General features: G+C 29.2%; 7 protein-coding genes across 10 annotated transcripts; 3 read left to right on the plus strand and 4 right to left on the minus strand.

Moving 5' to 3' along the window:
* The first annotated feature begins 207 nt into the window (after window positions 1-207).
* LOC123300529 lies at window positions 208-2,308 on the plus strand. The gene is made up of 3 exons (XM_044883114.1): window positions 208-372; window positions 444-662; window positions 770-2,308. Exons 1-3 carry the CDS (start codon window positions 217-219, stop codon window positions 1,709-1,711), a joined length of 1,317 nt encoding a protein of 438 aa, XP_044739049.1. The 5' UTR covers window positions 208-216; the 3' UTR covers window positions 1,712-2,308.
* Window positions 2,309-2,460: 152 nt separating this feature from the next.
* LOC123301049 (amphoterin-induced protein 2-like) lies at window positions 2,461-4,192 on the minus strand. Its single transcript, XM_044883776.1, has 3 exons — window positions 4,179-4,192; window positions 3,011-3,214; window positions 2,461-2,965 (listed from the first exon to the last, which is right to left on the minus strand). The coding sequence occupies exons 1-3, from the start codon at window positions 4,190-4,192 to the stop codon at window positions 2,461-2,463; spliced, it is 723 nt and encodes a 240-aa protein (XP_044739711.1).
* Window positions 4,193-4,737: 545 nt separating this feature from the next.
* On the minus strand, window positions 4,738-6,821 carry LOC123300585 (prefoldin subunit 2). Its single transcript, XM_044883177.1, has 3 exons — window positions 6,767-6,821; window positions 6,492-6,682; window positions 4,738-5,179 (listed from the first exon to the last, which is right to left on the minus strand). Exons 2-3 carry the CDS (start codon window positions 6,647-6,649, stop codon window positions 4,849-4,851), a joined length of 489 nt encoding a protein of 162 aa, XP_044739112.1. The 5' UTR covers window positions 6,650-6,682; window positions 6,767-6,821; the 3' UTR covers window positions 4,738-4,848.
* Window positions 6,822-8,857: 2,036 nt separating this feature from the next.
* On the minus strand, window positions 8,858-11,876 carry LOC123300143 (vang-like protein 2-B). The gene is made up of 4 exons (XM_044882634.1): window positions 11,575-11,876; window positions 10,575-10,759; window positions 10,086-10,491; window positions 8,858-10,004 (listed from the first exon to the last, which is right to left on the minus strand). The coding sequence occupies exons 1-4, from the start codon at window positions 11,724-11,726 to the stop codon at window positions 8,858-8,860; spliced, it is 1,890 nt and encodes a 629-aa protein (XP_044738569.1). The 5' UTR covers window positions 11,727-11,876.
* Window positions 11,877-14,070: 2,194 nt separating this feature from the next.
* On the plus strand, window positions 14,071-16,916 carry LOC123299750 (molybdenum cofactor biosynthesis protein 1). Of its 3 annotated transcripts, XM_044882083.1 has the most exons (5): window positions 14,071-14,310; window positions 14,390-14,557; window positions 15,202-15,885; window positions 16,079-16,126; window positions 16,207-16,916. In XM_044882083.1, exons 1-5 carry the CDS (start codon window positions 14,091-14,093, stop codon window positions 16,779-16,781), a joined length of 1,695 nt encoding a protein of 564 aa, XP_044738018.1. In that variant the 5' UTR covers window positions 14,071-14,090; the 3' UTR covers window positions 16,782-16,916. The 3 variants fall into 3 exon arrangements, with proteins under 3 accessions (XP_044738018.1, XP_044738019.1, XP_044738020.1); XM_044882084.1 differs by lacking the exon at window positions 16,079-16,126; XM_044882085.1 differs by lacking the exon at window positions 16,207-16,916 and having other exon boundaries at window positions 16,079-16,165.
* A 1,120-nt stretch (window positions 16,917-18,036) lies between these two features.
* Window positions 18,037-22,347, plus strand: LOC123300122 (actin-related protein 8). 2 transcript variants are annotated; one of them, XM_044882608.1, is made up of 8 exons: window positions 18,037-18,204; window positions 18,528-18,695; window positions 18,814-19,032; window positions 19,286-19,570; window positions 20,035-20,470; window positions 20,564-20,872; window positions 20,953-21,250; window positions 22,256-22,347. In XM_044882608.1, coding segments are annotated over exons 1-8 (1,749 nt in total). In that variant the 5' UTR covers window positions 18,037-18,171; the 3' UTR covers window positions 22,257-22,347. The 2 variants fall into 2 exon arrangements, with proteins under 2 accessions (XP_044738543.1, XP_044738542.1); XM_044882607.1 differs by lacking the exon at window positions 22,256-22,347 and having other exon boundaries at window positions 20,953-21,293.
* Window positions 22,348-23,630: 1,283 nt separating this feature from the next.
* On the minus strand, window positions 23,631-25,128 carry LOC123300864. Its single transcript, XM_044883518.1, has 2 exons — window positions 25,081-25,128; window positions 23,631-24,660 (listed from the first exon to the last, which is right to left on the minus strand). The coding sequence occupies exons 1-2, from the start codon at window positions 25,113-25,115 to the stop codon at window positions 24,138-24,140; spliced, it is 558 nt and encodes a 185-aa protein (XP_044739453.1). The 5' UTR covers window positions 25,116-25,128; the 3' UTR covers window positions 23,631-24,137.
* Window positions 25,129-25,218: the final 90 nt, after the last annotated feature.

Below are 25,218 nucleotides of genomic sequence, written 5' to 3' on the forward strand. Positions count from 1 at the left end.
TTGAGATTTTATAATTTTTGTCAAAGATTTTATAAATTTTACACAGTTTCATTAAAAAATAATTCTTGAAATAAATTTATAAACCCCAACTTCAGTAATAGTTATGTTTTATATTTCTGAGCTACATGGTTTAAGCAAAAAATTTAAGACACCTCAAAAATTTCGATTAATGTAAATAAATCAATTGAAAGAAAAATCTAATAAGTATTTAGAACAATGGTAGGATGTGCAGCTCAAGACTGCAGAAATTCTTATGAAAAAGGATATCTTATGAGAAGATTCCCAAGTGATCCACAACGTAGAAATGAATGGGCGAAAAATGTTGCCCGTGGTTCTAATTGGGTACCAGCAAAACATGCATCTTTATGCGAGGTAAAAATCGACTTATTCATATTTTGTTAATGTTTAAAGAGTCAATAAAATCAAAATTTGTTATGATATAGGTGCATTTTGCTCCCGAAATGTGGGAGCAGCGAAGATTAGACAATAAACCAAAATTAAAACCAAATGCTGTACCAACTAGGTTTGGATCTGCTGCAAAAGAAAGAACATTTGTTCGGGTTAAGCAAAATAAACAAAATGTATTTGAAGGCAATGAAAATGGTGATACTGTTGGTCTAAATATTAACTATTCAGTAATAGACGATATTCAAAATAACGAGGTTTGTAAAGACAAATATCAAATTAAAGAAATAACGTGTAAAACGGTTTCTACGGTTTTTCGGGCTAAATACTAGTCTAAAGTACTTATACTTTCATTTTATTTCAGGATGAATTTATTTTGCCGGATCAATCAGAAAACTTTCAACAAATATCTACACCATTACAGACATCATCTGGAGTCATGAATAATTTACAAGAAGTGGTGATTAAAGTCGAGGAAGAAAATGAGAGCCTGTTTATTTCGCCCGATCAATTAGAAAACTATCAAGACGTAACTCTTCCATCTGGAGACTTAAATAATGAACAACAAAGGTGGATTCAGCTCCAGGAAGAAAGAGTGGTGATGAAGTTTGAAGAAGAATGTGATAGACAGTTTATTATGCCGGATAATTCAGAAAATTATCAGCAATTGTCTGCTTCATTTGGAGACATAAATAATATACAAGAAAAACTGATTAAAGTCGAGGAAGAAAATGAAAGACAGTTTATTTTACAATACCAACTAGAAAAGTTTCAACGAATGGCTAATCCATTGCAATCTTCACCTGGAGACATAAATAACGTACAAACCAAATTGACCAAGCTCGAGGAAGAAAATGCAAGACAATCGAAGGAAATAGAACGATTATCCAAAGCTGTCGGAGGAAAACAATTCCAATTAATGGCTCTACGAAAAGCTTTAAAGAGCGAAAAAGACAATGTACGAACATTAAAAGAACGTATTAATAATGATAGATATAAATTGGCTCTTTGTAGAATATTTACAGATGATCAGGTTCAATCATTAATTTATGATCGAACTCCATGGAAATGGTCTACGGAAACAATTAAACGTGCTCTAGAAATAAAACGAACTTGTGGCGTCCATGGATATGAGTTACTACGTAAACAAAAAATTCCTCTTCCTGATTTACGGACTATTCGACGCTTTTTACAAAGTAACAGATCCCAGTCGAATGAGAATGAATGCACTTCCGACTTTTTAGAATTGTCATGGATGATAAATGCAGACGAAGAAAGAGAATATATAGAAAGTAATCCTATGTAAGATCAATCTCCAAGGCAGTGGTGGTCTATTGAAACGGACCCAACATGCACTCTGCAAATAAAAATTATGGAGAAAGGAAAGTCGTGGATTATTGGAAGGGTGCGTGTCTCCTCTAATTCCCATGTGAGCATAATAATTGAAGATACAAGGCTTCCGACTGACAAGACTCCAAATGTATGTAAACAACAATTGGTAAAATAAATTTTGTTGATAAAAGAGCGCTTCTAACGAATAGATAATGAAACATTCTGTCCCAGCTATTCCGCTTAAATTCTGAACGTATTAATTAATTATTGATTGCTTTAAAAGGATCGTTGATTGATCTTAATTAATTGCTCTAAATTTTTTTTAAATCTCGCTTTTAGAAAATTCATATTGATGATGAATTCGCAGAATAGTTGTTAATAAATTTCTATTTTTTATCGTTTTGATTACAATCGCAACAGCTATATAAACTTATAAAGTAAACCTTCAGCGCAGGGGGCAACGACTGAACAACTATGTCCCACTATTCGAAGTTAGGAAAAAACGATCCATTAAGCATTTGTGAAAATCAAACTGGAACAAAGATTCTAGACATAATACTCGTTGCCAAATTATTTATTAAATGGTAAAATTGTTCAATTCAAATGAAAACTTTTTAAATTGGATTTATAGGCTAAAAGTAATTCCTAAAGTAGGAAAATCCATCACCGTTTACCGGAATAATTTATAATATGAAATATCAACAACAAGAGACTTGAAAATACTTACTTGAAACTATGACTTGTATTTGATTTATAACGATGTTGTTGACTTAAAAACGTTGTTTTACGAGAAAAAATCTCATAAAATAATTGATACAGCTGGCAATCACAGTTCCATGGATTCCCATATAAATTTAAATACGTGATACGTTTTAAAAAATGTATCAACGTTCTGTTAAGTTTTGTCAACGCACAATTTTGAAACGATAATTTAATCAACGTATGATCTGGATACGTTTCCGATATTTTATCAATACCAAACGATAAATCATTAAATTGATTCAATCTGATACAATTATCTAAATGAATTGATCGTATTTGATTCAAATAATAGAATGCATATGAACCGATACGAGTTAAATAATATAATCGTGTCATATACAAATATTTTAAATGCGGACATGTTAATATATTTGATCGTAGATTTGTTATATTTAAACCACTGATATCTAATACTTGTAATGTTTGTGGTAACGATTGATTTAAATCGGTGATTAAATTATTATCACTAATATATAATTCAATTAAATTTAAATGATTTAATAAATTATACGGCATTTGTGATAATGAAGTATTCTCAACTCGTAATATTTGTAATTTATTAAATAACTTTCCTTTAGGATTCGTAATTTTTAATAAATAAACACCGATAGGATTATAACTGATCGATAATATTTTTAAATAGTTATCAACGATATTTTCCGAGATGTAAACTAATTGATTAAAACTTAAATCTAATTCTTGTAAATTTATAAATCTGTGAAATAAATCTTCTTCAATAGTTTTTAATAAATTTTCACTTAAATCTAATTTAATTAGTTTATTTGGTATATTAATTAAATCATTTGGATTTAATTGTGTTATTTTATTTCGTGATAAATCTAATGTATGTAATAATTGACAATGTTTAATATTTATTAAATCTAATAAGATCTCCGATAAATGATTTTGTATATTATTTCGTGATAAATCTAAAACACTTGTTATTATTGGTATATTAAATAATTGTTTTCTATTAATAATGTGATTTAATTGTAATGAACAATCGATATTTAATATTTGTATATTAATATTATTGATATTATTATTAATATTTGATTTTAAACAAATACATATTGTATCACATATTGATTGATTATTACTGCCGCAATTTATTATTTGTATGAAATTTATTAAAATTATTAAATTATATTTTAATTTATTCATGGTTTTAATTAAATGATTTATTATTAAAAATTTAAAAGATTGTGCTTTGGATGTTTTTAAATTATTACCTCCTTATTTCTCTTATCTAATGATAACTAAAATCTATTCATAAACAAATAAATAAATCGTTTAGATAAATAGATAATATCGTGTACATTGTACATACAGTCACAAGCAAAACAAATGAAATTTAAAAAAAACCTCCCACAAATGTGATTTTTCCCTTGTAGCTTTCCCTTGAAACATATCTAACAACACTCTCCTTTAAATTACCTTTAAAAAAAACGATTCATCCTTCTAGAAGTTACGATGCCATAGACAGACTAAAAGACACCCATAGCGGTCACATACTTATAACACCCCTCCTTTTGTGTCGGGGGTTAAAAATTGAACCGAAATTACAGTGTACATTAGATAAATAATTATTTGTATAACATATTTAATTTGATCTTTTCTTCTGCCTCTTATGGCTTAGAAGATAGATTTTTATGACAAAATCCTTGAAATAATTTTACCCATTATCGGACATTTTATTACGGAATTGCAACCTTTTTTTAGCTTTGTGGGTTTTTAAACTAAGGTGGAGTACGGTGTTCTCATTCTTCATGCATCCCTCGCGATACATCATCATTCCACGATTTTACATGCTACCCTCACGATACATCATCATTCCACGATAATTTAGTAAACTTAACATAATTAATTTCCCGATAATAGTATTATTTATATATTTTTTAAATTAGTTATTAATTATTCCGCATTGGAATTCCTATTTTTTCATTGACAATAATCACTTTGTAGCTATATTAGACAGAGAGATCCTACAGATATGGTGACATGCTATCATAGCTACTCCATGTCCTGTTTTGCTAGAAAGAGATACAAACAAATCTTTGGAGGTTTTTATCTTGGTTGTTTTTATAGTAATTCGAAAAATAATTCTTCTCTGTTGCTATTAAAGAAAAAAAGTCGGGGCGGAAAGGGATAGTTTTACAAAACAAAAGACATAGACTTCATACTTTGATTAATAATATTATTTATTAAATATAATATAATTATTAATATTAAACGATGATGAACAAATTAGAATTAAAAATAAATTTAAGTGTTAGAAATGGGTAGAAGTAAACAAGACAAAAACAAGTGTGTAATCATATGTGTGTGTATGTGTCGAAGATTGTAGTTTTATGAATTGGCAACTAAAACATTGCCACGTGTAGATGTTTTATCTTGATTACCCGAACCACTATTATCGGTACCAGAATCTTTATCTTTTTGTGATAGATCGTCATCTTGTCCACGTATCTTAATGTTATGTTTCTCTTTGTATTCATTTAATTCAACGCCTTTCTTTGTAAGTTGTTCGTTTAACGCTTCAATTACTTTTGTTAGTTGTTCTTTGTTTGTCTGTAAGATTGGCATAACATCTTTAACGGTACGTTCACATAGAATACCTCCAATCATACGATAACATTTACGATCTTCATTTACTAATTTTAATGTGTCGATTACAACTCTGTAAATAATTCATATTGTTATTATTAAAAGAAATTTATATAAAACTAATACATCTATTGTCAAATTAAACTATTGTAGGTTAGGTTAGGTTAGGTTAGAGTTACTGTTCTGGGGTGGGACACATTTAGACCATAGGGTCCGTTGTGATACCGTTAATGGGTTGGCCCATCCCCGGCCACTACTCCATGAACCATTTGGAGCTGTTTAAGAACAGCAGGAGGGCTTTGAAGTCGACTGACTTTAGATCCGAGAGGTCGTCAAAGAAAAGCTGGCTCAAGTAAGTCCATCTCCTCATGACAAGAGCTGGGCAGTGACAGAGATGATGAGACATTGTCTCCTCCTCGTCACCACTGTGACAGCTCCTGCAGTAGTCGTGATACACTGCCAGGCCTAAGCGTTCAGCATGCTTGCCGCCCAGCCAGTGTCCTGTGATAGCCGCAGCTTTGCGAACTAACAACTTTGCGAACAGAGGCCCTTGGAAGTGATATGAGAACTTTGGAACGCTTGCGATTGTACTCAGACCATATTTGTCTTGTAGTACCACAAGTACGTTCTTCCCTCCATCTAAGATTGGCCTTTTTCAGGAGTAACTTGCAGTTCGCAAATGGAACTCCCGGGTATTTATTGATGCTTGTGTCCGGCAGCATTGTACCATTTCTGGCAAGCTCGTCGGCTTCACAATTTCCTGGAATGTCCCGGTACCCATATCAGGTTTACATTCATTTGTTCCGCCAGCTCATTTAAGGAGCGTGGTTCTTGTCAAAAATGTGTTCTGAATTTTTAATATTGGTGAATATATTTTGAAATTGAGAGTTTGCAATAAATAAAGAGAATATCTTGGTTCTCTTTTACTTTTTAGCCGTGGGTATCGTGTATTTTACAACCTACACTTACAGTATTGAATCTGATCATCTACACTTCAGTAATTACTATTTTATAAACAACATTCTCAAAATTTCAGGTAAACTATTAATAAAATTAATGAATCGCTTCAATCCGTTTCTTATCATTACTTAATAATTTTAAGATCGATAATGGTACCAAAACACCAACAAATTATTTACTTTATTGTTTTATTTACGAATAAATTAATCCTTAATTTGCATAAGGTTCTCTATCCCAGAAAAAAAGTGTATTAAGTCCAATTGTTACATCATCCATTCGTCAAAATTCAATGAATTTACTATTTTAAGACAATTTTCTTAAAAGATTTACCAGAAATTCTGTGAGTGGGCGGTTGTAAATGTATGATTGATGGTAATAAACTTTCCATCAGAATCTTAATATTATGAATTATACTTAAAACTTACTTATGTTCATTTAAATCCATTTCTAATTCAGATAATTTATTTGCTAATGCTCTTTGTTCAGAGCGTAATGCTTGAAATCCAGCATAAATATCTTCTTTAGATGACATAACCTTACTTTTATCTTTATCCGCAGCACTTTTTTTTGATTCACTTGACATTTTTATGTTTATATTTAATTTAAGGATTCAATTCTAATGGAAATCGATAAAAAATTATTTAATATATATAAATAAATAATATTTAATTTAATAAATACATGTCATGTAAGTACTTACATGTGCATCATTCATGTAAGTTATCTACCGCAGTCTATCGGTGGTTTTGTTTACTATTCCAACAATGAACTCATGTCATTACTCACCTAAAGCTACATTTATACCATGTATTCGCTTTTTAGCCTTTAGGCTGATAACACCTTAAGAAATTATGTTCGAGACATATCATATAGCGCACACCATCATAAATTTCTGCAAGAAATTCTGATGGCCTGTTACCAGGGTCGTATTGACTATATACAGCGCTTGTGACAAATGTTTAGAATGTGCTCTCCTTAATGAAATGATAGTTTTTGTTTTCCTAATCTTTTTAAACTGTGAATCGGTTACGGACAGTGCGACAAACATTTCCTCCAAGCACTCAATATTTGCCATGAAAATGCGTTTCCAAATGTCTACAAAATGCTTCGCGTTCTGGTAGTTTTACCTGTGACAACAACGATTTTAGAATGACACTGTCAGAATTTTGGAAAGGTTTTTTTTTATACCTCGCAGAATTAACTCATTGAAAAATAATGTCTGAATATCACATTTTGATATAATAAAATATTCTCTTACTCGAAAAAAGGAGTTTCTTGTTTTTATTAACTTTATGACCTAACTTAATGAACAAAAGTTTGAACCCCCTCCCACCTCTTGGATGATACTTGCTGGCCTGTATTGACATGATTTAACGAGATGCAATTTAAAACAACCACAGTGCATGAATAAAAATTTATTTGAGTAATGAGCATTGAATACAATTAATTATTGTGTGATTTATTTGTATAAAATAAAAAATATTCTTTAAAAAAAGTATAAAAAAGCTATAAATATTAAATATATAAATGTATTATAAAAAGCCTATCTACGTTTTTATTTACTTATAAAATTTAAAATATTACTTATTTAATTACAAATAAATAGTTTACGTTCTTATTTTAAATAACTTATACATTATTTGTTGCATAGGACGTAGTACGTATAATTTCTATCTAATTTTTTTTTTTTAAATCGTCAGTTGAGCTTAGCCGAAAAAATCGCGTTTGCGAACACTTATTTAAGACACGAAGTTGTATAGAAGGCGCCTCTAAAAAGTCTGTACAACGTACGTTAAAATGTAGCTCAAAATAAAGAAATTTAGCTAAACTTACCATTTGGGGGTGGAATTAGGAGAGTATCTCAATTAGCCTATTATTAGCTGCACTTTACTTGATAAAGCGTTATACAGACCTTTTAAAGGCATTCTATATAATTTTTTTACATAATATGTCCTGGTAAGTTACCCTCTATGAAAATGATTCAGCATTTTTATCGGCTAAACGCATCCAAACGTTTTTTTTTTTTTAAATCTTTATCATACTTTATGCGTTTAATACATTTGGTTTTCAAATAAAATTTGCTTAGTAGCATTATTAAAAATAATTCTGCAATAAAAAATTTACTTAGCTTCGTTAAACCACTTTTCATTCGAACTACAATGCTATGTACATAAAATTTGAAGTCGAATGTTAGAGGTAAGTACAAATACAAATTTTTTGTTGAAATTCAACTTATCGTTGAGATTCATTTAATTTTATTAACTAATTCTATTTAGGTACTACAACTCATCCTCATTTTAATAACTCCAGGTTATGGGCCCAATTGATGCGAGTGTATTCCCATTTTGTACCGCTAGGGACAAAAATTTTGAGTGGATTTAAATTCTTTAATATTTTACAATAAATTCCATTTTAAATATTAAAATGGTGAGAATATATTCAACTAAATTCGCCCTGGGAAATGATTTGTGTCACTTTCACTCAAATTTATTTGATTTAACGCTGTGTTTTCTAAATACAATTTAAAATTAAGAAAAGTTAATTTTCTTGAATATTTTACAGTAAAATCACATTAAAAATCAATTAAGTACGAAGAATAAGTTCGAATTTTATTTTTTAAGGGTTGAGTTGCAGACTTAAAAATCATCAGTAATGATTAGTTGATTACAAAGAATCAATCAGAACAAAACTGATATTTATTAATAATTATTTTTGGTATTAAAAAAAATATATAAAACTAATTCTTGTGAATAAAATATTATAAGTTTACTTATGAACCAGTCAATATGACTCAAACAGAAGTCTCAGAATTTAATCGTAACACAAATTTATTTGATTTAACATCAACAATATGTTCAGTCAAATTAAAATTAGGTAATTGTTTAATAGTACACAACAATGAAATATCATTCTGTCTTAATTGAAAACAACAATTATGTTGAATTGAACGTGACAACAATTGATCCGATATTAAAGCCCAAGTTTGTGTTTGTTTTTCTTGTTCTTTATCATTTTGTAACACTGGTTCTTGTACTAAATACGGTTCAAGAAATGCTCGTGCAGTTAAATCATGTTTTAAACAGTTTGATAAATGCTGTAATATCGAATCAACCGTATGTTGAGGTTGTTGTCGCGTTACACGTAAATATTTTTGTAAAGCTCGTGCCATAGATGGGAAGATTGCTTGTGCAGCTTCTTGAGAATCCATTGGTATTTGACCCGTACCATTTGTATTATTAAATTCATTATGATTTAAACGTTTAATATGTGTAAACGATTCTTCAGCAGCGGTTATTAAACGTGCTTTACGTTTCTTAACACGTCTCTCATATTCATGTTCTTCATAAAACCTCTCATTATGATGACTAGAATCACGTCGATTACGAGATGTTGTAGTTGTATTACATGTACTCCCAGTTCGTTGTTGAATAACGTTATTCAACAAAGTTGTATTATTTGTTGTTGCAACATTATCAACTTCATAAAACTTAAAACTAGCGGTTGATGAATGATTTTTATTTGTATTACCTGAATTATGTCGTTTTGTTGGAATACGCTCCAAATATGGATTATAAATTGGGAAATCGGTGTAATAACGTTCTAAAACAAATACAGCCGCACGCTGTATACTAAATTCACCAATTGGATATGATCGTGATTGTCCATCTGGTGATCGTATAATTTTGATATAATACATCGGTTGTAAATGTTTTAATTCAATCAATATAACAGCTAAATAATGTATCAATAACAGTGTATCAGTTAAATAAATCGCATATGATACTAACGATTGATATGTAACAGATTCGTTAAGAGTAGTCGCACTTTGTGCAACCTCTGTTACTTGTATATAATAAAATAACCAATATGTAAATGTACTTATAAATATTAATAATAATATAAATATTTTATAAATATATATATATGGCATTTTAATAAATGATTTATTTACATTTTTTAATTTATTTAATTTATTATTTTTATTTATATTATTACTTATATTATTATTAAATATATAAGAACGTTGTCTAATAAATAACATATATGAACCTATAATTAATATAATTAATTTAAATATTAATGATATTAAAAGACCTTTACATTCTGCATTACATTGTAAATGTTGTAATGTTGTGCTGCTTCGTTGTAATTGTAATGTCGATGACGATAATGCAGTGAAGATGCCTAATTTTGGTAATATTACCATTAAAACAGGGCTTATAATTGATGTTAATGATAGGAGTAATGTGATGATGTTGTTTAAATATTTCATACAATAACTAGTAAAGGTGTAGCTGCCATCGTTTAAGGTAACACTACCGAATGTATCTAAATCGTTTGACCAGAGACCACCATGACCGCCAGTACCACCAGTTGTTGCACTTAGTACGTCTTCCATTGACTGAGATTGATCCGATGTGTTACCTAATTAAAATGAATAAATTACAAATTTCTGAAGTAATACTTTTTTAGGCGAGCTATGAAAATATAATAAGCTGATGCATTACCTGTGATAGCTGTAGTATTTTCACCCCAGTTATCATCTTGTGGTAATATCTGTACTTCTATGATTTCTTGATTGTTATTACCACCATTGTTACCACTGTCAATCATTGTTACTGTTGTCTGATATGGTGATGGAGCCATGTGTTCAGCGTCTTTGTTGCGTTGTAATATAGTTGATTTATTACTTCTACAATACATGTAATTAAATTAGATTTACGTTCGCACACGGAAAATTCCTCTATGAGGGATAATAGTAACTAGCAAACATTATCTAGGTCCTATAATTATATTCTCAGAAAGTAAACCAAATAATTTTTACAAAAATATTAAAAACTCGGCTTCATGTGTTAAAAGATTAATCCGGTTTCAACATTTTAACCGTTCGTTTCTACAAGTTTGCCAGATAAGAGTTAAAGACGACGGGGCCATGTTTAACCAGATAAAATACTCTAGCCATTATTCCTATGGTCTACTACTCCTTATTCTGAATTCCACAATCATTCGAAAATCAAATACCGTTGTCGTAGCCTACCAGATCCTACTAGATCGAGATCGCCTACGAGTAGCCAACGAGATCCTACTAGTTCGAAATCGTAGCCTACCAGATGCCATTATTCCTATCGTCTACTAATACTTATTCTGAATTCTAGTATTCTACAATCATTTGAAAATCAAATACCGCTGTCTTAACTCTTACTTCAAGTGCCCTTTATCTTAGACCAAATTAGTTTTTTCATTATATAGGGTAGATCATTTAATTTACAACGGCTAGAGTTTCTGAAAGGAAACTGCAAAAAAATCTTCACAAGCATAGCCAGTTATGTCGTTTATGTGTCTAATTTAATCAGATAACCGTGCGGTTATTTTGGGGATACGAAATCGTAGCCTACCAGATTCGAGCGAACGAAATTTCGCACCATTATATTAAATTTTTCTGATTTATCATTAAAACTTTGTGTCCTAGGAAAAAATCAAATAATAATTAAAGTATAAACAAATTACCTAGTACTTCTATGTGAATGTTGTCGATGATTCGATGTAGTTCGATCACGGTCACGATCACGATCACGATGTGTACGTGATCGTCTAGATCTTGAACTTTGTTCAGATTTAACAGATTCTGTTTCCATATCATGTATTGCTTCACTACCCATACAAATGTTTTATTTACTTTTATTTTATTTTCAAATAGTGAATATTTTAAATAATATTATTGTTTGATCACATATTCTTTTCTAAGTTAGATTCTATTTTAATTTCATTTTAAACAGAATATTCTCATCTACACTTTACCGCTAAACTAAACTTCTTTGTATCTTTTTTTAAATTTATTTTTAAACTCATTTATTAAATAGGATCATATTCTTCTAAAAGGTATTCCACTTTTATATTACAGTTATAGTTTATTATACTAGACTCATTTTATAATTACTATTTAATTACTTGTATCATTTTAATGTATTGTATTTAAATTATATATTTCAGTCTTTTTCAAATTAATTTATTGATTATTTATAAATAAAATACTAAATAATAAACATATTTAATAAACAAATTATATTATTTTAACTTATTAATTACTAAACACAATCGAATTCATGTCAAATGTTTACATTTCAATATGGCTGCTTGCTGCTGTACATTCAACCCATTTAGGACCATGTTATAAATAATTATTTTTTATTTATAATAAAATTTATAAATAAATAATTCGTTTTAAATATATTTAATAAATAAAACTATGGTCATAATTTGATTTTGTATATCTAAATATATTTTATTTTGTTATTTCAAAAATTTAACAAATTATTCATTTTTAAATTTTTAGTAAGTGGTGTACTCTGGTGGTTTGTTTGTGGAAAATGTAGCTATACAAAGTGAATCTAAAAGTGACTCACCAACAAAAAAGAAAATGGTTCTATCTAACTTCCTTACGAGTTAGCGACATTTGCTAAGTTTTTTTAGAGATTGTTTTTCTTGTCTTTTTTTTGTATTCAATTATATGATTAGAGCGAATTGCGAGCGGATGCACAAGTAGGTAGTAGTATTTAAGGTAATATATAAAGACTGGTATATATCTAGATATCACTCTTCTAATACGAGCTGCCAAAAAATGTCAACGAGTGCTAAATCAACCCTTTTAAAGCCAAACTTACTCAAGTTTGGTTTACATTACGCAACTTGTTTTGTTAATAAAAAAAACTAATTGACTTTTTGCAAAACTGCAACTTTTAAATACTTTAATCAATGTTCGGAAATCGAAGTTATCATGGTTTTTTGTTAAAATGCATAAAACTTCAATTTGCGTATAATTATATGATGTCTCTCAAATTTAGAAATAGACAAGTGATAACAAACAATTGACTGAGTTAATTGTTGAAATACAATGCATAAACAGTGTTGATTGTCACACATACATAACTAATATAACTGATATTCCCATATGTAATACATACTTTACAATTTACGCCTAATTTGCACCCTCACGGGTAAACAGTGATGTTTACGACAAAATGTTTCAAACAAAAGTTGTTTTGTTTTTTTATAAGGAACATTTTTTATATTTATACTTTTGTTCTATCTCTAACGGTTTACAAGATGGGTCTTGCGGACCCAAGACCCAATTGACCTATGTGGCTCATTTATGAACTCGACCTCACTTTTTACGTTCTGAGTACGCTGTAAGAATTTCATCTTGATATCTCTTTTCGTTTTTGAGTTATCGTGTTGGCAGACAGAAGGACAGACAACCGGAAATGGACTAATTAGGTGATTCTATGAACACCTATACGAAAATTTTTTTCGTAGCATCAATATTTTTAAGCGTTACAAACTTGGGACTAAACTTAATATACTATGTATATTTCATATAGGTATAACAAGCAAATATATGAATTGAAGTATTTGCTTGAACGTTTTGCAATCAAAAATAAAATGGGTCGATTTTTTTATTATTGTGAAAAAATTAAAATTTAGGGATGGCAATTGTGTTAAAAGGAACTGTTTTTAGTTCCATAATTTCTTAAAATCTTAAGTTTTGATACGCTAACAGATTCAACAATCAATCAACAATGCATAGCCTTGTTTTAACTCTTGCATCAAGTAAATTTAATGAATTTTATGCTATATGTTCTTTTTTAACCTTTTAGTGTATACTCTATTTACTTTGAGTGTAAGTAGAAAAAGATAATCTTATTATACAATGATATGATACCACCCTTCTTTACTTACACTAGAGTAGTGTAATAACAACAATGTTTAAGAAGATGACGTCTCGTTTATAACGTCAAATTAAATTGTCTATTAGTTTTTTGATAAAAGACAGTTCAAGGATCATTATGCTGAATAATGAAAAAAGTGTAGTATTGGAAGTGGTATTCAAACAAACATTATAAAAAATAAAAAAACTAAAATGTGAACAAATATTAGTTAAAGTAATGTACTTATTATAAGTACCTTACTTAAGTATATTAAGTTTAGTACACATTGCATCTGCAAACGTAAATGATTAATAAATAATGATTAAATTTCGAAGAGAATTACAATTACTTGTATCAAATGTAAATAATATACAAGGACAGTATTATTCAAATCAACAGAAACAATATGTTTTAAAGAATGAATCAATAAACAATAACAGTACAAGTATAAATAATAATACGAGTACGTTAACAGATACATTTGGACGATTTCATGATTATTTACGTATTTCGTTAACGGAACGATGTAATTTACGATGTAAGTATGTTACACACATGTGTAAAATTGTGATCGCATGCATATGAATGTAATTAAAGTAAGTATTATTTTTTATTAGGTAAATATTGTATGCCATCAGAAGGTGTGCAATTAACAAAACAATCCAAATTATTAACGACCGATGAAATTATTTATATATCAAAATTATTTGTACAACATGGCGTTACTAAAATACGTTTAACGGGAGGTGAACCAACAATACGAAGAGATTTAACAGATATTATATGTAAGTATAAAATCAAATTCTATGGTAATTAGATCCGTATCGCCCCAGGGAAACAGTGAGTTAATTGACAAAAAAAAGTTGCAGAATTTCAATGCCAAATAAAATTGCTTTTCGTACGTAGGAATGAATAAAATGGATCAAGTAGATAAAAAATTAATTATTTTGTTCATTATTGAATGTGAAAAAAGTGTATTATTTTCCAATTTTCTCGAAAATGGCGATAACTAACAAAAAAAGTTTCATGCAAGAGCTTTAGCAAAATTAAATTTTATAAAAAGTCAAGTACATATTATTTTTTAACCCCGATCCAAAAAGGGGTGTTATAAGCTTGGCCGCTATGTGCATGTGTCTGTCTGCCTGTCTGTGGCATCGTAGGTCACCCTATTGTACAAAAATGGCCTAAGAATTAGCCAGCAACATCATTAAATGTTGTATTAGACGTTACGACTGAATATCATTCAGATCGTTAGTTGAACGGCGCCGTATATTAAAAAGGCTAGGCTGTTAACTGAACGGCTAATTAAGCTAATTGACTGCGACATATACATTGCACTGATTCAGCAGTCGAATTGGTGACTTTATGCATGCTTTTTCATTTTACAAAGTAAACCCTAGAATTTATTCTACTGGTATGAATGTTTCAGATGAATTAAAACAATTAAAAGGTTTACAAAAAGTTGGAATTACAACAAATGGTTTAACATTAACCAAACAATTAGTTAAGTACCAACGAGCGGGTTTGGATTTAATCAACATAAGTTTGGATACGCTAAAACCAGACCGCTTTATCGAATTATCACGCCGTAAAGGACACGAACGCGTCCTAGCTGGTATACATTTAGCATTACAACTCGATTATCAACCAAAAATTAATTGTGTTCTGATGAAAAACATTAATGACGATGAACTCTTAGATTTCGTTGACCTAACAAAAGATCTAAATGTCGATGTACGCTTTATCGAATATATGCCATTCGATGGTAATAAATGGAATCAAACCACTATGGTATCATTTCAAGAAATGTTGAATGCGATTCGATTAAAATATCCGAATTTAGAAAAATTAGAAAATCATAAAAATGATACATCGAAAACGTTTAAAATCCCGGAATTTAAAGGAAAAATTAGTTTTATAACATCGATGACGAATCATTTTTGTAATACTTGTAATCGACTGCGGATTACAGCTGATGGGAATTTGAAAGTATGTTTGTTTGGTAATACTGAAGTATCGTTACGAGATTTTATACGATCGGAACAATTCAATGAAGACGAATTAGTATATTTGATTAATGCAGCTGTTCGAAGGAAGAAACAACAACATGCAGGTATGTAAATACTTGAATTCATAAATTTCTAGTCTAAAAAAATTCTCTATGAAATGCTAAAATGACACGACTATATTTTGTTCTTTAAAATCTTCTAATTTAAATTTATAGGCTCAATTTTAGATCTGAATCTAGCTAAAAACATCCTAAAAATTTTCTAAAAATATTAATTACAAATAATTTCAATTTCTAGGTATGCTGAATTTATCAAAAATGAAGAATCGTCCTATGATATTAATAGGTGGTTAAATTAATTAATTAATTATTCCAAATAAAATAATTAAGAATCCAATGAAATGACATACAACATTTTATTTATAGATACAAATACAAGATTTTCATTATCATTCAATCATAAATCAATATTAATAAATAATAATCAAATCCGACTTTATTGTACTCATAAATTAACACATCTAGATAAAGATGGTAAACCCAATATGGTGAACGTAAGTAAAAAATCAATAACACAACGTGTAGCCAAAGCACAATGTTACGTTCAATTACCAATCCATATCATACAAGTAATCAAACAAAATCAATCGACTCAAATCCATTCGCATAAAGGGAATATATTAAATATCAGTGAATTAGCTGGTATTATGGGTGCAAAACGTACACATGAATTAATACCTTTATGTCATGCAATATCAATAACGTCCGTCCAAGTTAAATGTGAATTATTGGAAACAGAATCAAAAATTAAAGTTGAATCGTATGTGGAATGTATGGATCGTACTGGTTGTGAGATGGAAGCTTTAACTGCATGTACTGTGGCAGCTTTAACTATTTATGATATGTGTAAGAAGTTATCACATGAAATTGTTATATCGGATGTTCATTTATTACATAAATCTGGTGGACAATCTGGTAATTATAATAAAACATCAACGTAGACTTCATGAAAGGGAATGGAGACAGCTATCATTTGAAGCTCTATGCTTTTAACAACGAAAAAATCTTGACGAAATAAATAAAACCGGATACAATCAACGTGATTAATGAACTAAAATATTTTTGTATTAAATTGTTAAAACTGTATTTGTAAAAAAATTTAAAAAAATGAAATAATTTGTATGGAAAATATTAATTTTTTGTTTTCTTTTTTTTTTGCATCATTAAAACTTTGTAGCCATTAGAAAAAAGTTATGAGGAAATTAAAAAAACTCTATTTTTGTCGAGTTTTCCGGTTTTTCTCGGAAATTACGTGTCCAATAGGGAATATTCATGTATTTTTTTATATTTTTAATTCATAGTTTCCACCGTTATAACAAAGTAAAAAATATAATTACTGTTTAAAAATGCTGTATTTAAGTGTAAAAAAAATATTTAAAATACAATATAATTTTGAGATATTTAAACGCAGTTTTTTGGCGCTCTCTGTTGATGATGTATAAGTACGTGAACTGTCAAATTTTGACAGTTCAATGTATAATTTTCACTTAAAAAAAAATACAGTCGAATTGATAACCTCCTCCTTTTTTGTTTGAAGTCGGTTAAAAAAAATGAATTTACAACATAGAATTTACACACATGATTATTAAGTTTTCTAATAAAAAGCCGTAGAATAGTATAATTTAATGAAATACCATATAAAATGTAAGTAATTAATATCATACAGTATGTCAACAAATTTGACAAGCCCGTACTATGATGTCACGTCCGTATACAAATTTGAATTTCCGTTTTAGAAATTTTTAAATGTCCTCACTGAATATATACTTTTATTAATTAATTTTAAGTTATTAAAAAGATATTAATTACTAAAATAATGGTTTAGTTGAAATGCCAGTCATTAAAGTTACGGAAGAAAAATATTTGAACCAAATTTAAATTTCATTTCAAACAAATACGATAAAAATGACACTTTCTCGTCAAACAGCTCTTTCTTAAGTTATAATTTGACAACTTCTTTGATTAAGAATACTCTGTATCCTTTTGTAGTTGATGATTTGATATCGTCCTAACTTTTCTGAACGTTAATGACCAGTCTATATAGACTATAATAATTTTATAAGTCTGTTATGCAAATAATTATATACCTATCAAATATGTAAACAATAAACATAACCTATCTTATAGATAGTTTCGAAAAATTGTTATTAAAAAATCTTAAATAGATTTAAAAAAATTGATTAATGCAAAATTATGATAAATATTCATGATTTTGTGCATGATAAGTATTGTTACTAATTATACTAAAGTAACGAATGCCGATAATATTGGTTATATTAACCTAAATGTACTTGAGTTCTTTTCTGATTAAATAATAATATTAATTTTAAAATGCCACTTTCAAATGAATATGTGGATCCAGAAGTAAGTAATATAAGTTGATTACTAGTATCTAGGTACAAAACTACTGATTTGTATTATAAATCAAAACATGTAACCACCCGGTATCCAATTTTGTTGAACGGACTCAGATATTTTTTTCGACAAGGATATTCTTACGCAATCATATGTAGATCGTGTACTTCGCATTAATCTGAACTTTCCAGTTTTTCAAATGTAAATGCGACTCACGCTAGAATAATTAAAACGGGGGCCATTAAAACCATCATATTTTTTCTTTTCTATGATCTAATGTTAAAAAATCAATCTCTTATAATTTGAAGTTCAAAATTTATCGTTTGTTATAGCATATTCAAACAAAAAGTATTATTATAATACATCCAGGATCATTGTACTTGAAAATAGGACGTGCTTCAGATTTAAATCCGCACACGGTTTTGCACGCAATAGCGAGACGTCGGAAGAGAGGTGGTCTTGTTTATAAAGATACATTTATAACACCAGCAGTTAATAAAGTAAGTATTAACTTTGAAGGTAGTTCACTTATATTTGTAACTAAGCTTTTATTAGAATGTGATGTTGAAATATTGAGCTTAAATTTATTAACTCAACATCCATTTATTTTGATTATAGAGTAATAAAGATGTTTTACAAGAAATGGAAGAAACACGCTTAAATGTATCACATACATTACAATCGTGTTTACAATCAGATGGACGTAGACGATATGCAACCCCACCTCAACAAATAGCTGCATTCAACAGACGTTCACAACCAGAACAAACAGAAGAACATATACAACAAATATGGGTCAAACCTGAAAGTGACGTTGATATAATAGTTGGAAATGATGTAAGTTCTGTTATTTCTAAGCAATCTAAAAAATTATAATTAAGTCCAGTGTGGCTAACATAGCGTCTTTAAAAGTCGAGACAACAGATTGTTTTAAATTAAATATTATAATCTGTGGTCGAGACCCATTCTTAGAGAGATTTGATCCGAAAAATTTACATCTTTTAATAAAAAACCTGTGTCTTTTATCAAAAGTACTTTTTGTGTTTATTTTAAGACGCTCTTTATTTATTAAAAATTGATTTGATTACAGATATTACAATTGGATCCAGCATTAGATTTTAACATACATTTTCCAATAAAACGAGGTGAACTTAATATTCATAAAGATATTGGTGGTTCATTAACATCAGTCTTAAATGATTTGGAAACTATTTGGTTGTATTGTATACAATCTTATTTGAATATTCCATCGAATCAATTAAATAATTATAAAGTGGTATTGATTGTACCCGATATTTATAATCGAATTTATTTAAAAGAATACATGAATTTATTATTGAATCGAATGGGTTTCTCTAGTTGTTTTTTAGTACAGGTGAGTTCATATTTATCTATATACAGATTGTTTTCAAAAGCATTTCTAGTAGGGAATCAATGTTAAATAAATAAATAAAATATTTGTTATAAAACTATTTATATACAGGGTGGGCCATTTTAATCTATGTATCTGAATATCTCGTTGAATATCGAAAGTTGCAGAGTTTGATGGGGGACTCATTATGTTCTGATATCAGGTTGGTCCTTATCTTCGGGTTTCTTGAATAGCCAATTTAGATCCTAAACGGTAAGAGATAGAATAACACTTTTAATTAGAAATTTGATCCTCATAAAAAAAGCTCTATTTCGTTAACGGTACGTCGAGTCCAAAAACTGTAAAGGAACTTATTGGATGAAAATTTTAACTAGATTTGCTGATATTTTACATACAAATATATTTATACAAAACATGGATTCCAAACAAATACATCGCAAGCTATTTTATTTTGTATTATTTTTTAGGATCATGTCGCTGCTACATTCGGAGCTGGTCTTGGCTATGCATGTGTTATAGACGTTGGTGATCAAAAAACAAGTGTATCATGTGTTGAAGATGGTATTTCACATCGTAATACCAGAGTTCGTATGGAATACGGTGGTGCAGATATAACTCAAACATTTTATTGGCTACTACAAAAATGTGCATTCCCATACAAAGAATGTTCCGAGGATAGTAATAAATTAGATGCCATGTTATTACGTAAATTAAAAGAGGACTTCTGTCACGTGAACCTGGATATATGTGGAGCTCAAGAGAAATCATTTTTGGTTAACAATAAAAAATATACTTTACAAGTTGGTGATGAATGTATAGTTGCCCCATTGTCGTTGTTTACTCCGGAATTGTTTGGGATTACTGGAAAAAAATATATTTATACACAAAAGTCAAATTTAGCTGGTTAGTTTAGGAAAACCTATACCAACTTTAAAAAATTATTCTGCATAATTATTTTGCTTATTGATTAGTTTTTTTAATCTTTTCTTCCCTTAGGTGATCCCGAAGATCCACACGATGGTAATTATTTACGAGAGACATCCAGGCGTGCGATTAAAGAAAATGAATCGGCAAATATGTTTAATGAGTTTAATAATACAATGTTGTTCAAAGATGATAATAATGATAGTACTACAATTAAACAGGAAGTCGGCGCTGATGAAGATATTGTTGTTGATGCGATTATTGATAATACGTTAAATACGATACCGTATCATGTGCAAGATGGTAAAGAATTTACGATTTTAAATCCGGAACAAGTTATTGGATTGGATCAAGCTGTATTACAGAGTATTGAACGATGTCGTAAGTTCGCTAAAATCTAATTGAATCCATTTTACACCCCCGAAATGATATTTAAAAAAAGTAATAAATTCGTTTTATAGCTAATGAAGATCTCAAACGTAAAATGTACGCTTGTATATTAGTGGTTGGAGGTGGAATGAAATTTATTGGAATCGGTACATGGCTACAAAATCGTATATCATTACAAATACCATACATTTATAGATCTGAACAGATGGATATTATTACACAACCAAAAGATATGGATCCATCGTGGACTACGTGGAAAGGAGCTGCTATCATGTCATGTTTAGAGTCTGCAAATGAATTGTGGATTTATCAGAATGAATGGAATAATAATGGTGTTAAAATACTAAGAGAACGTGCCCCATTTATGTGGTAAACTGTTTTAGCTATATTTTAATAAATTCATTTGTTTTTATATTTTGCATACATTTTACTTAATTATTCCTAAATAGTTGAATTATCTTGAGCCAAATTTAAGAGGAAAAAAAAAAATTCATCAAAATTCCAAATTTAATTTTTTGGTCATTTAAGGTATCATTAAATAAAACAAGTGAAAACAAACAATTGACTGAGTTAAATGTTGAAATACCATGTATAGACAGTGTTGATTACTCGGTCACAGTACAATACATTCATGTCACACATATATAACTGATATACCCATATAATAAATACTATAAAATTTGCGCTCTCACGGGTAAACAGTTATGTTAACGAAAAAATGTTTCAAACAATAGTTGTTTATTTTTTGATAAGGAACATTTTTTACATTTAAACTTTTGTTCTATCTCGTAACAATTTACAAGATAGATCCTACGGACCCAAGACCCAATTGACCTATGTTGCTCATTTACGAACTGGATCTCACTTTTTACGTCCTCAGTACGCTATAAAAATTTCAGCTTGATATCTTTTTTCGTTTTTGAGTTATCGTGATGACAGACGGACAGACGACAGACAGGGTGCAACCGGAAATTAGGTGATGTTATGACCACCTATACCAAAATTTTGTTCATAACATCAATATTTTTAAGCGTTAAAAACTTGGGACTAAACCTAGTATACCTTGGTATTTTTCGTATACATGGTATAAAAAAATCTTATGTTGACACTCAGGGACGCTCATTAGATAAAACTAGGCGAGTGCCTAGAGCTCGAATGAACAGAGCACGGACGAAATGGCACTAATACACGATAGATAAACACGTCCGGGGCATCAAATACCGGTCATTTACGGTTTTATTTTTTTGTTAATATTATTTTCTTCAAAGAGGTGTCAATTTGAAATATCGCCTAATTTTTTCCACATGACGTCCGTGTACGTAAAAAAAAACTAGTAGCAGAACATTAACTTGGAAATATCTCTGTAAATATTAGATTTAAAGAGGGAAAAATGATATGATGGTGAATTTTCATTCAATCAATATCGAAGCAGTGTTAATAGCGAGGTAAGCGACCTTGAAAATCTGAAAATGGCAAGAAAACAATTTTGGTTTTGGCATCAGGTATGTACAGTTTTTTTTAAATAACAATTTTTTAATGACAAAAATAAAATACATTTAAAATACATTTATTTATTAATAATAATACAAAAAAATTATTTTTATAAAAATGGTATTATTTATTAATAATAAGCAACATTAAAGCAAGCTTGATTTGTATTTCTAGAATACCTTGACCTTTTATTTATTTAATATTATTATTTTTTTATAAAATTTGCGACCAGTTTTAAATGTTTTACAAAATTTATTGTTTTATATGAGTAGCAGTTGTCATTTTCTACTAAATTATCGAAAATTTTATTCCATCTCAAACAGACCTTCTCTTTTAATATCAAAATATAAACTGAAACTTTACTAAATTAAAGTTTTACTAGACCTTTACTCAAGTGTATAAATGGTGTTGGTACACCCTTGGAAAATTTATGGATAATCTAACTTTAATTAAATTTTTATTTTAAAAAGTGTTGGATTAACCCATCCCGGGACCCATAGACAATACAGTTGTCGGGGCCCATGTGCCAATAGTCCAAATATAGGGTTTTTTAGTCTTCGTAAATTACCTAGTCGCCCCCTTATGTGGCGCCATTTCGAACAAATTTATTTGCCTCTTCTTTTTTTTAATAGTCTTCATAAATCAATTTGCCGTCATCTTCTGTGCCACCCTTCTCATAAAAATTTGTCTTTTCCCCTTTTATACTCTTCGTAAAATCAACTTAGAGCGCCCTTATTATACAAATTTGTTCTTTTCTCTTTTGATTTTTCCCTAGTCAATAGTCAATACGGAGCCACTATAAAATTGCCTACCCCGCCACTGATTTTTCAAAAAAAATTCGAATTCGATTATCATTACTATATTTTATTATTTTTATTATCGTTTGAAGTTTATAGCTAAAGTAGTAATATCCAATTACTTGAATTCAAAGCAACTTTACACGTTTTTTAATTAAAGTGACTTTAATATTTAATTAGCTTGGAAAACTTTAAAGGCACTTTAAAATTGTAAAACCGTCCGTAAATTATACAAAAATATTCAATTTTTAATTTCGATTTACAAAACACTTTATATTATCAACATTTATTACCATTAACTTGTGTTAAAAATTAAAAAATATAAAAAAATTAAAATTTTTTTTTTCTAATATTATTTGGGCTCATTTAAATATTATTAGATTTTTCTTCAAAAAACTTTATTCTAAAATCTATTAACATCTTACATAAAATCTTTTTACATATTATGTAGGTACGAATTATTTTTAATTTCTGTATAAATCCATTACAAAAATTTGTGCAAGAACATTGATCTGTTTTGAGCTAAGAGTATTTTGGATATTTTTTTAACATTGAAGACATTAAATATTAAATGTTTAAGTGTTTTATGTGTGTTCCACCCCAGGACAGCCACTCTAACCTAACCTAACCTAAGTATTTTTTGTGAAACAATTTCGTATTTTATATTGGTAAATGGTTGGTAAAATTGGTAGTCCAAATTGGAATACTTGTGAAAACGGGTCTACTTCCTGTTTTAATTAGTACTAATTATTATCGGCAGTTGGCTGGATTTAGCTGATTTGAATTTGAATATTTTGATTGGATTTTAAAAATGGTAAGTACAAGTATTGTACTGGTAATCTAAATTAGAACTACTGAGAACGGGCCCACTTCCTGTTTTAATAAGTACGAATTAGTTTCCCCAGTTTTTATCGATTATTGTCCAATTCACATCAAAATTGATACCAATCAAGTCTTTAAATAGATTTTCACGAATAACAAATTTCTTTTGGCATGCCATTTTCTAACAGTTGATTATTATGCTTTGAAGAACGACGCGACCGATTACGATTATATTTTTGGCGTTGAAGTGGTGCATGTCTATTATTACTTAGACTTACATTCCTATCGAAATCACCAAGATTCTCTGCGTCATTGTTATCTGTAGTTAAAGGTAAAGTAATAAACGTAGGTGATATTGATGTTGTATTCAATTCTTTTGTATTCATCGTCGTGATACACTCTGTATCAATATCATTATTATCTGTAACTTGATGTTCAATAATTGTTCCATTAGCAATAGTAGCTTCATGAGTTGAATTTCTGATTTGTATTGAATTATTGTTACGATGAATACCAACACTGATGAGGTTATTAGTAACAACCCCTAGAACAATTCCACCACCAGTTGTACTTGAAACGGATGTATATGTTGTTACAATGTCGGTGGTAGATTGTTCCAATTTCCGTTTACTAAATCGGAAGTAACCACATAGACGTTCTTTTGTTAATCTGAGAAAAACAACATAAAATAATTTATAAATCTAAAGATAAATATTTATCGAAAGGTTTATGAACTGTAAATTTTATTACCTATACCCAAAACAACCGAATTCATCACACACGAGCTGCGTAAACTCAGTGAATTTCTTGTTATGTGTTAGTAAAATATAAAAAGTTCTTGCTATTTTTACAAATTTTTTTTGAGAAAATTTTATTTAAGTCTGTTGGGGCTTTACAGAAAAAGGAATACCATTAAGAATGTACGAGTATCAAGACCATTTTACTTAAAAAGCTTGTTTTTTTTCTATACGAAGTTTGACTAAGTCTAAATCAATTCTAAAAATTTTAGAAGAGGAATGTGGGGTTGCCCGATAGAGGAGGGAGTGGGGTTGAACTAATCATAGATTGTTAACATAATAATTAACTTACCTACTCATTTGCCATAATAAATAAAAGAATGGCATTGTAACAGTTGGTATAAATGCAATCCATACAATTAGTAAAAATATTAAATCAAAATGTCGACTATTCTCATATGTTTCAATTATAGCCAATCGGGCTAAGCGT

This window comes from Chrysoperla carnea, chromosome 5 (assembly GCF_905475395.1).
Source record: "Chrysoperla carnea chromosome 5, inChrCarn1.1, whole genome shotgun sequence".
Classification (NCBI taxonomy): Eukaryota; Metazoa; Arthropoda; class Insecta; order Neuroptera; family Chrysopidae; genus Chrysoperla; species Chrysoperla carnea.

What these genes read in the sequence shown, in the direction of transcription:
- LOC123300529 (XM_044883114.1), top strand. Translation starts at nt 217, where the DNA reads ATGGTAGGATGTGCAGCTCAAGACTGCAGAAATTCTTATGAAAAAGGA. An exon ending in AACATGCATCTTTATGCGAG is followed by an intron (nt 373 to 443) that starts GTAAAAATCGAC and finishes GTTATGATATAG; the next exon opens with GTGCATTTTGCTCCCGAAAT. An exon ending in ACGATATTCAAAATAACGAG is followed by an intron (nt 663 to 769) that starts GTTTGTAAAGAC and finishes ATTTTATTTCAG; the next exon opens with GATGAATTTATTTTGCCGGA.
- LOC123301049 (XM_044883776.1), bottom strand. An exon ending in ACTTCATTATCACAAATGCC is followed by an intron (nt 2,966 to 3,010) that starts GTATAATTTATT and finishes ATTATATATTAG; the next exon opens with TGATAATAATTTAATCACCG.
- LOC123300585 (XM_044883177.1), bottom strand. Translation starts at nt 6,649, where the DNA reads ATGTCAAGTGAATCAAAAAAAAGTGCTGCGGATAAAGATAAAAGTAAG. An exon ending in ATGGATTTAAATGAACATAA is followed by an intron (nt 5,180 to 6,491) that starts GTAAGTTTTAAG and finishes AATTATTTACAG; the next exon opens with AGTTGTAATCGACACATTAA.
- LOC123300143 (XM_044882634.1), bottom strand. Translation starts at nt 11,726, where the DNA reads ATGGGTAGTGAAGCAATACATGATATGGAAACAGAATCTGTTAAATCT. An exon ending in CATTCACATAGAAGTACTAG is followed by an intron (nt 10,760 to 11,574) that starts GTAATTTGTTTA and finishes CATGTATTGTAG; the next exon opens with AAGTAATAAATCAACTATAT. An exon ending in TTATTTATTAGACAACGTTC is followed by an intron (nt 10,005 to 10,085) that starts TTATATATTTAA and finishes AAATAAATCATT; the next exon opens with TATTAAAATGCCATATATAT.
- LOC123299750 (XM_044882083.1), top strand. Translation starts at nt 14,091, where the DNA reads ATGATTAAATTTCGAAGAGAATTACAATTACTTGTATCAAATGTAAAT. An exon ending in GGAACGATGTAATTTACGAT is followed by an intron (nt 14,311 to 14,389) that starts GTAAGTATGTTA and finishes ATTTTTTATTAG; the next exon opens with GTAAATATTGTATGCCATCA. An exon ending in TCGTCCTATGATATTAATAG is followed by an intron (nt 16,127 to 16,206) that starts GTGGTTAAATTA and finishes TTTTATTTATAG; the next exon opens with ATACAAATACAAGATTTTCA.
- LOC123300122 (XM_044882607.1), top strand. Translation starts at nt 18,172, where the DNA reads ATGCCACTTTCAAATGAATATGTGGATCCAGAA. An exon ending in ATATAATAGTTGGAAATGAT is followed by an intron (nt 19,033 to 19,285) that starts GTAAGTTCTGTT and finishes ATTTGATTACAG; the next exon opens with ATATTACAATTGGATCCAGC. An exon ending in ACAGAGTATTGAACGATGTC is followed by an intron (nt 20,873 to 20,952) that starts GTAAGTTCGCTA and finishes TTCGTTTTATAG; the next exon opens with CTAATGAAGATCTCAAACGT.
- LOC123300864 (XM_044883518.1), bottom strand. Translation starts at nt 25,115, where the DNA reads ATGCCATTCTTTTATTTATTATGGCAAATGAGTAG. An exon ending in TTATTATGGCAAATGAGTAG is followed by an intron (nt 24,661 to 25,080) that starts GTAAGTTAATTA and finishes TGTTTTTCTCAG; the next exon opens with ATTAACAAAAGAACGTCTAT.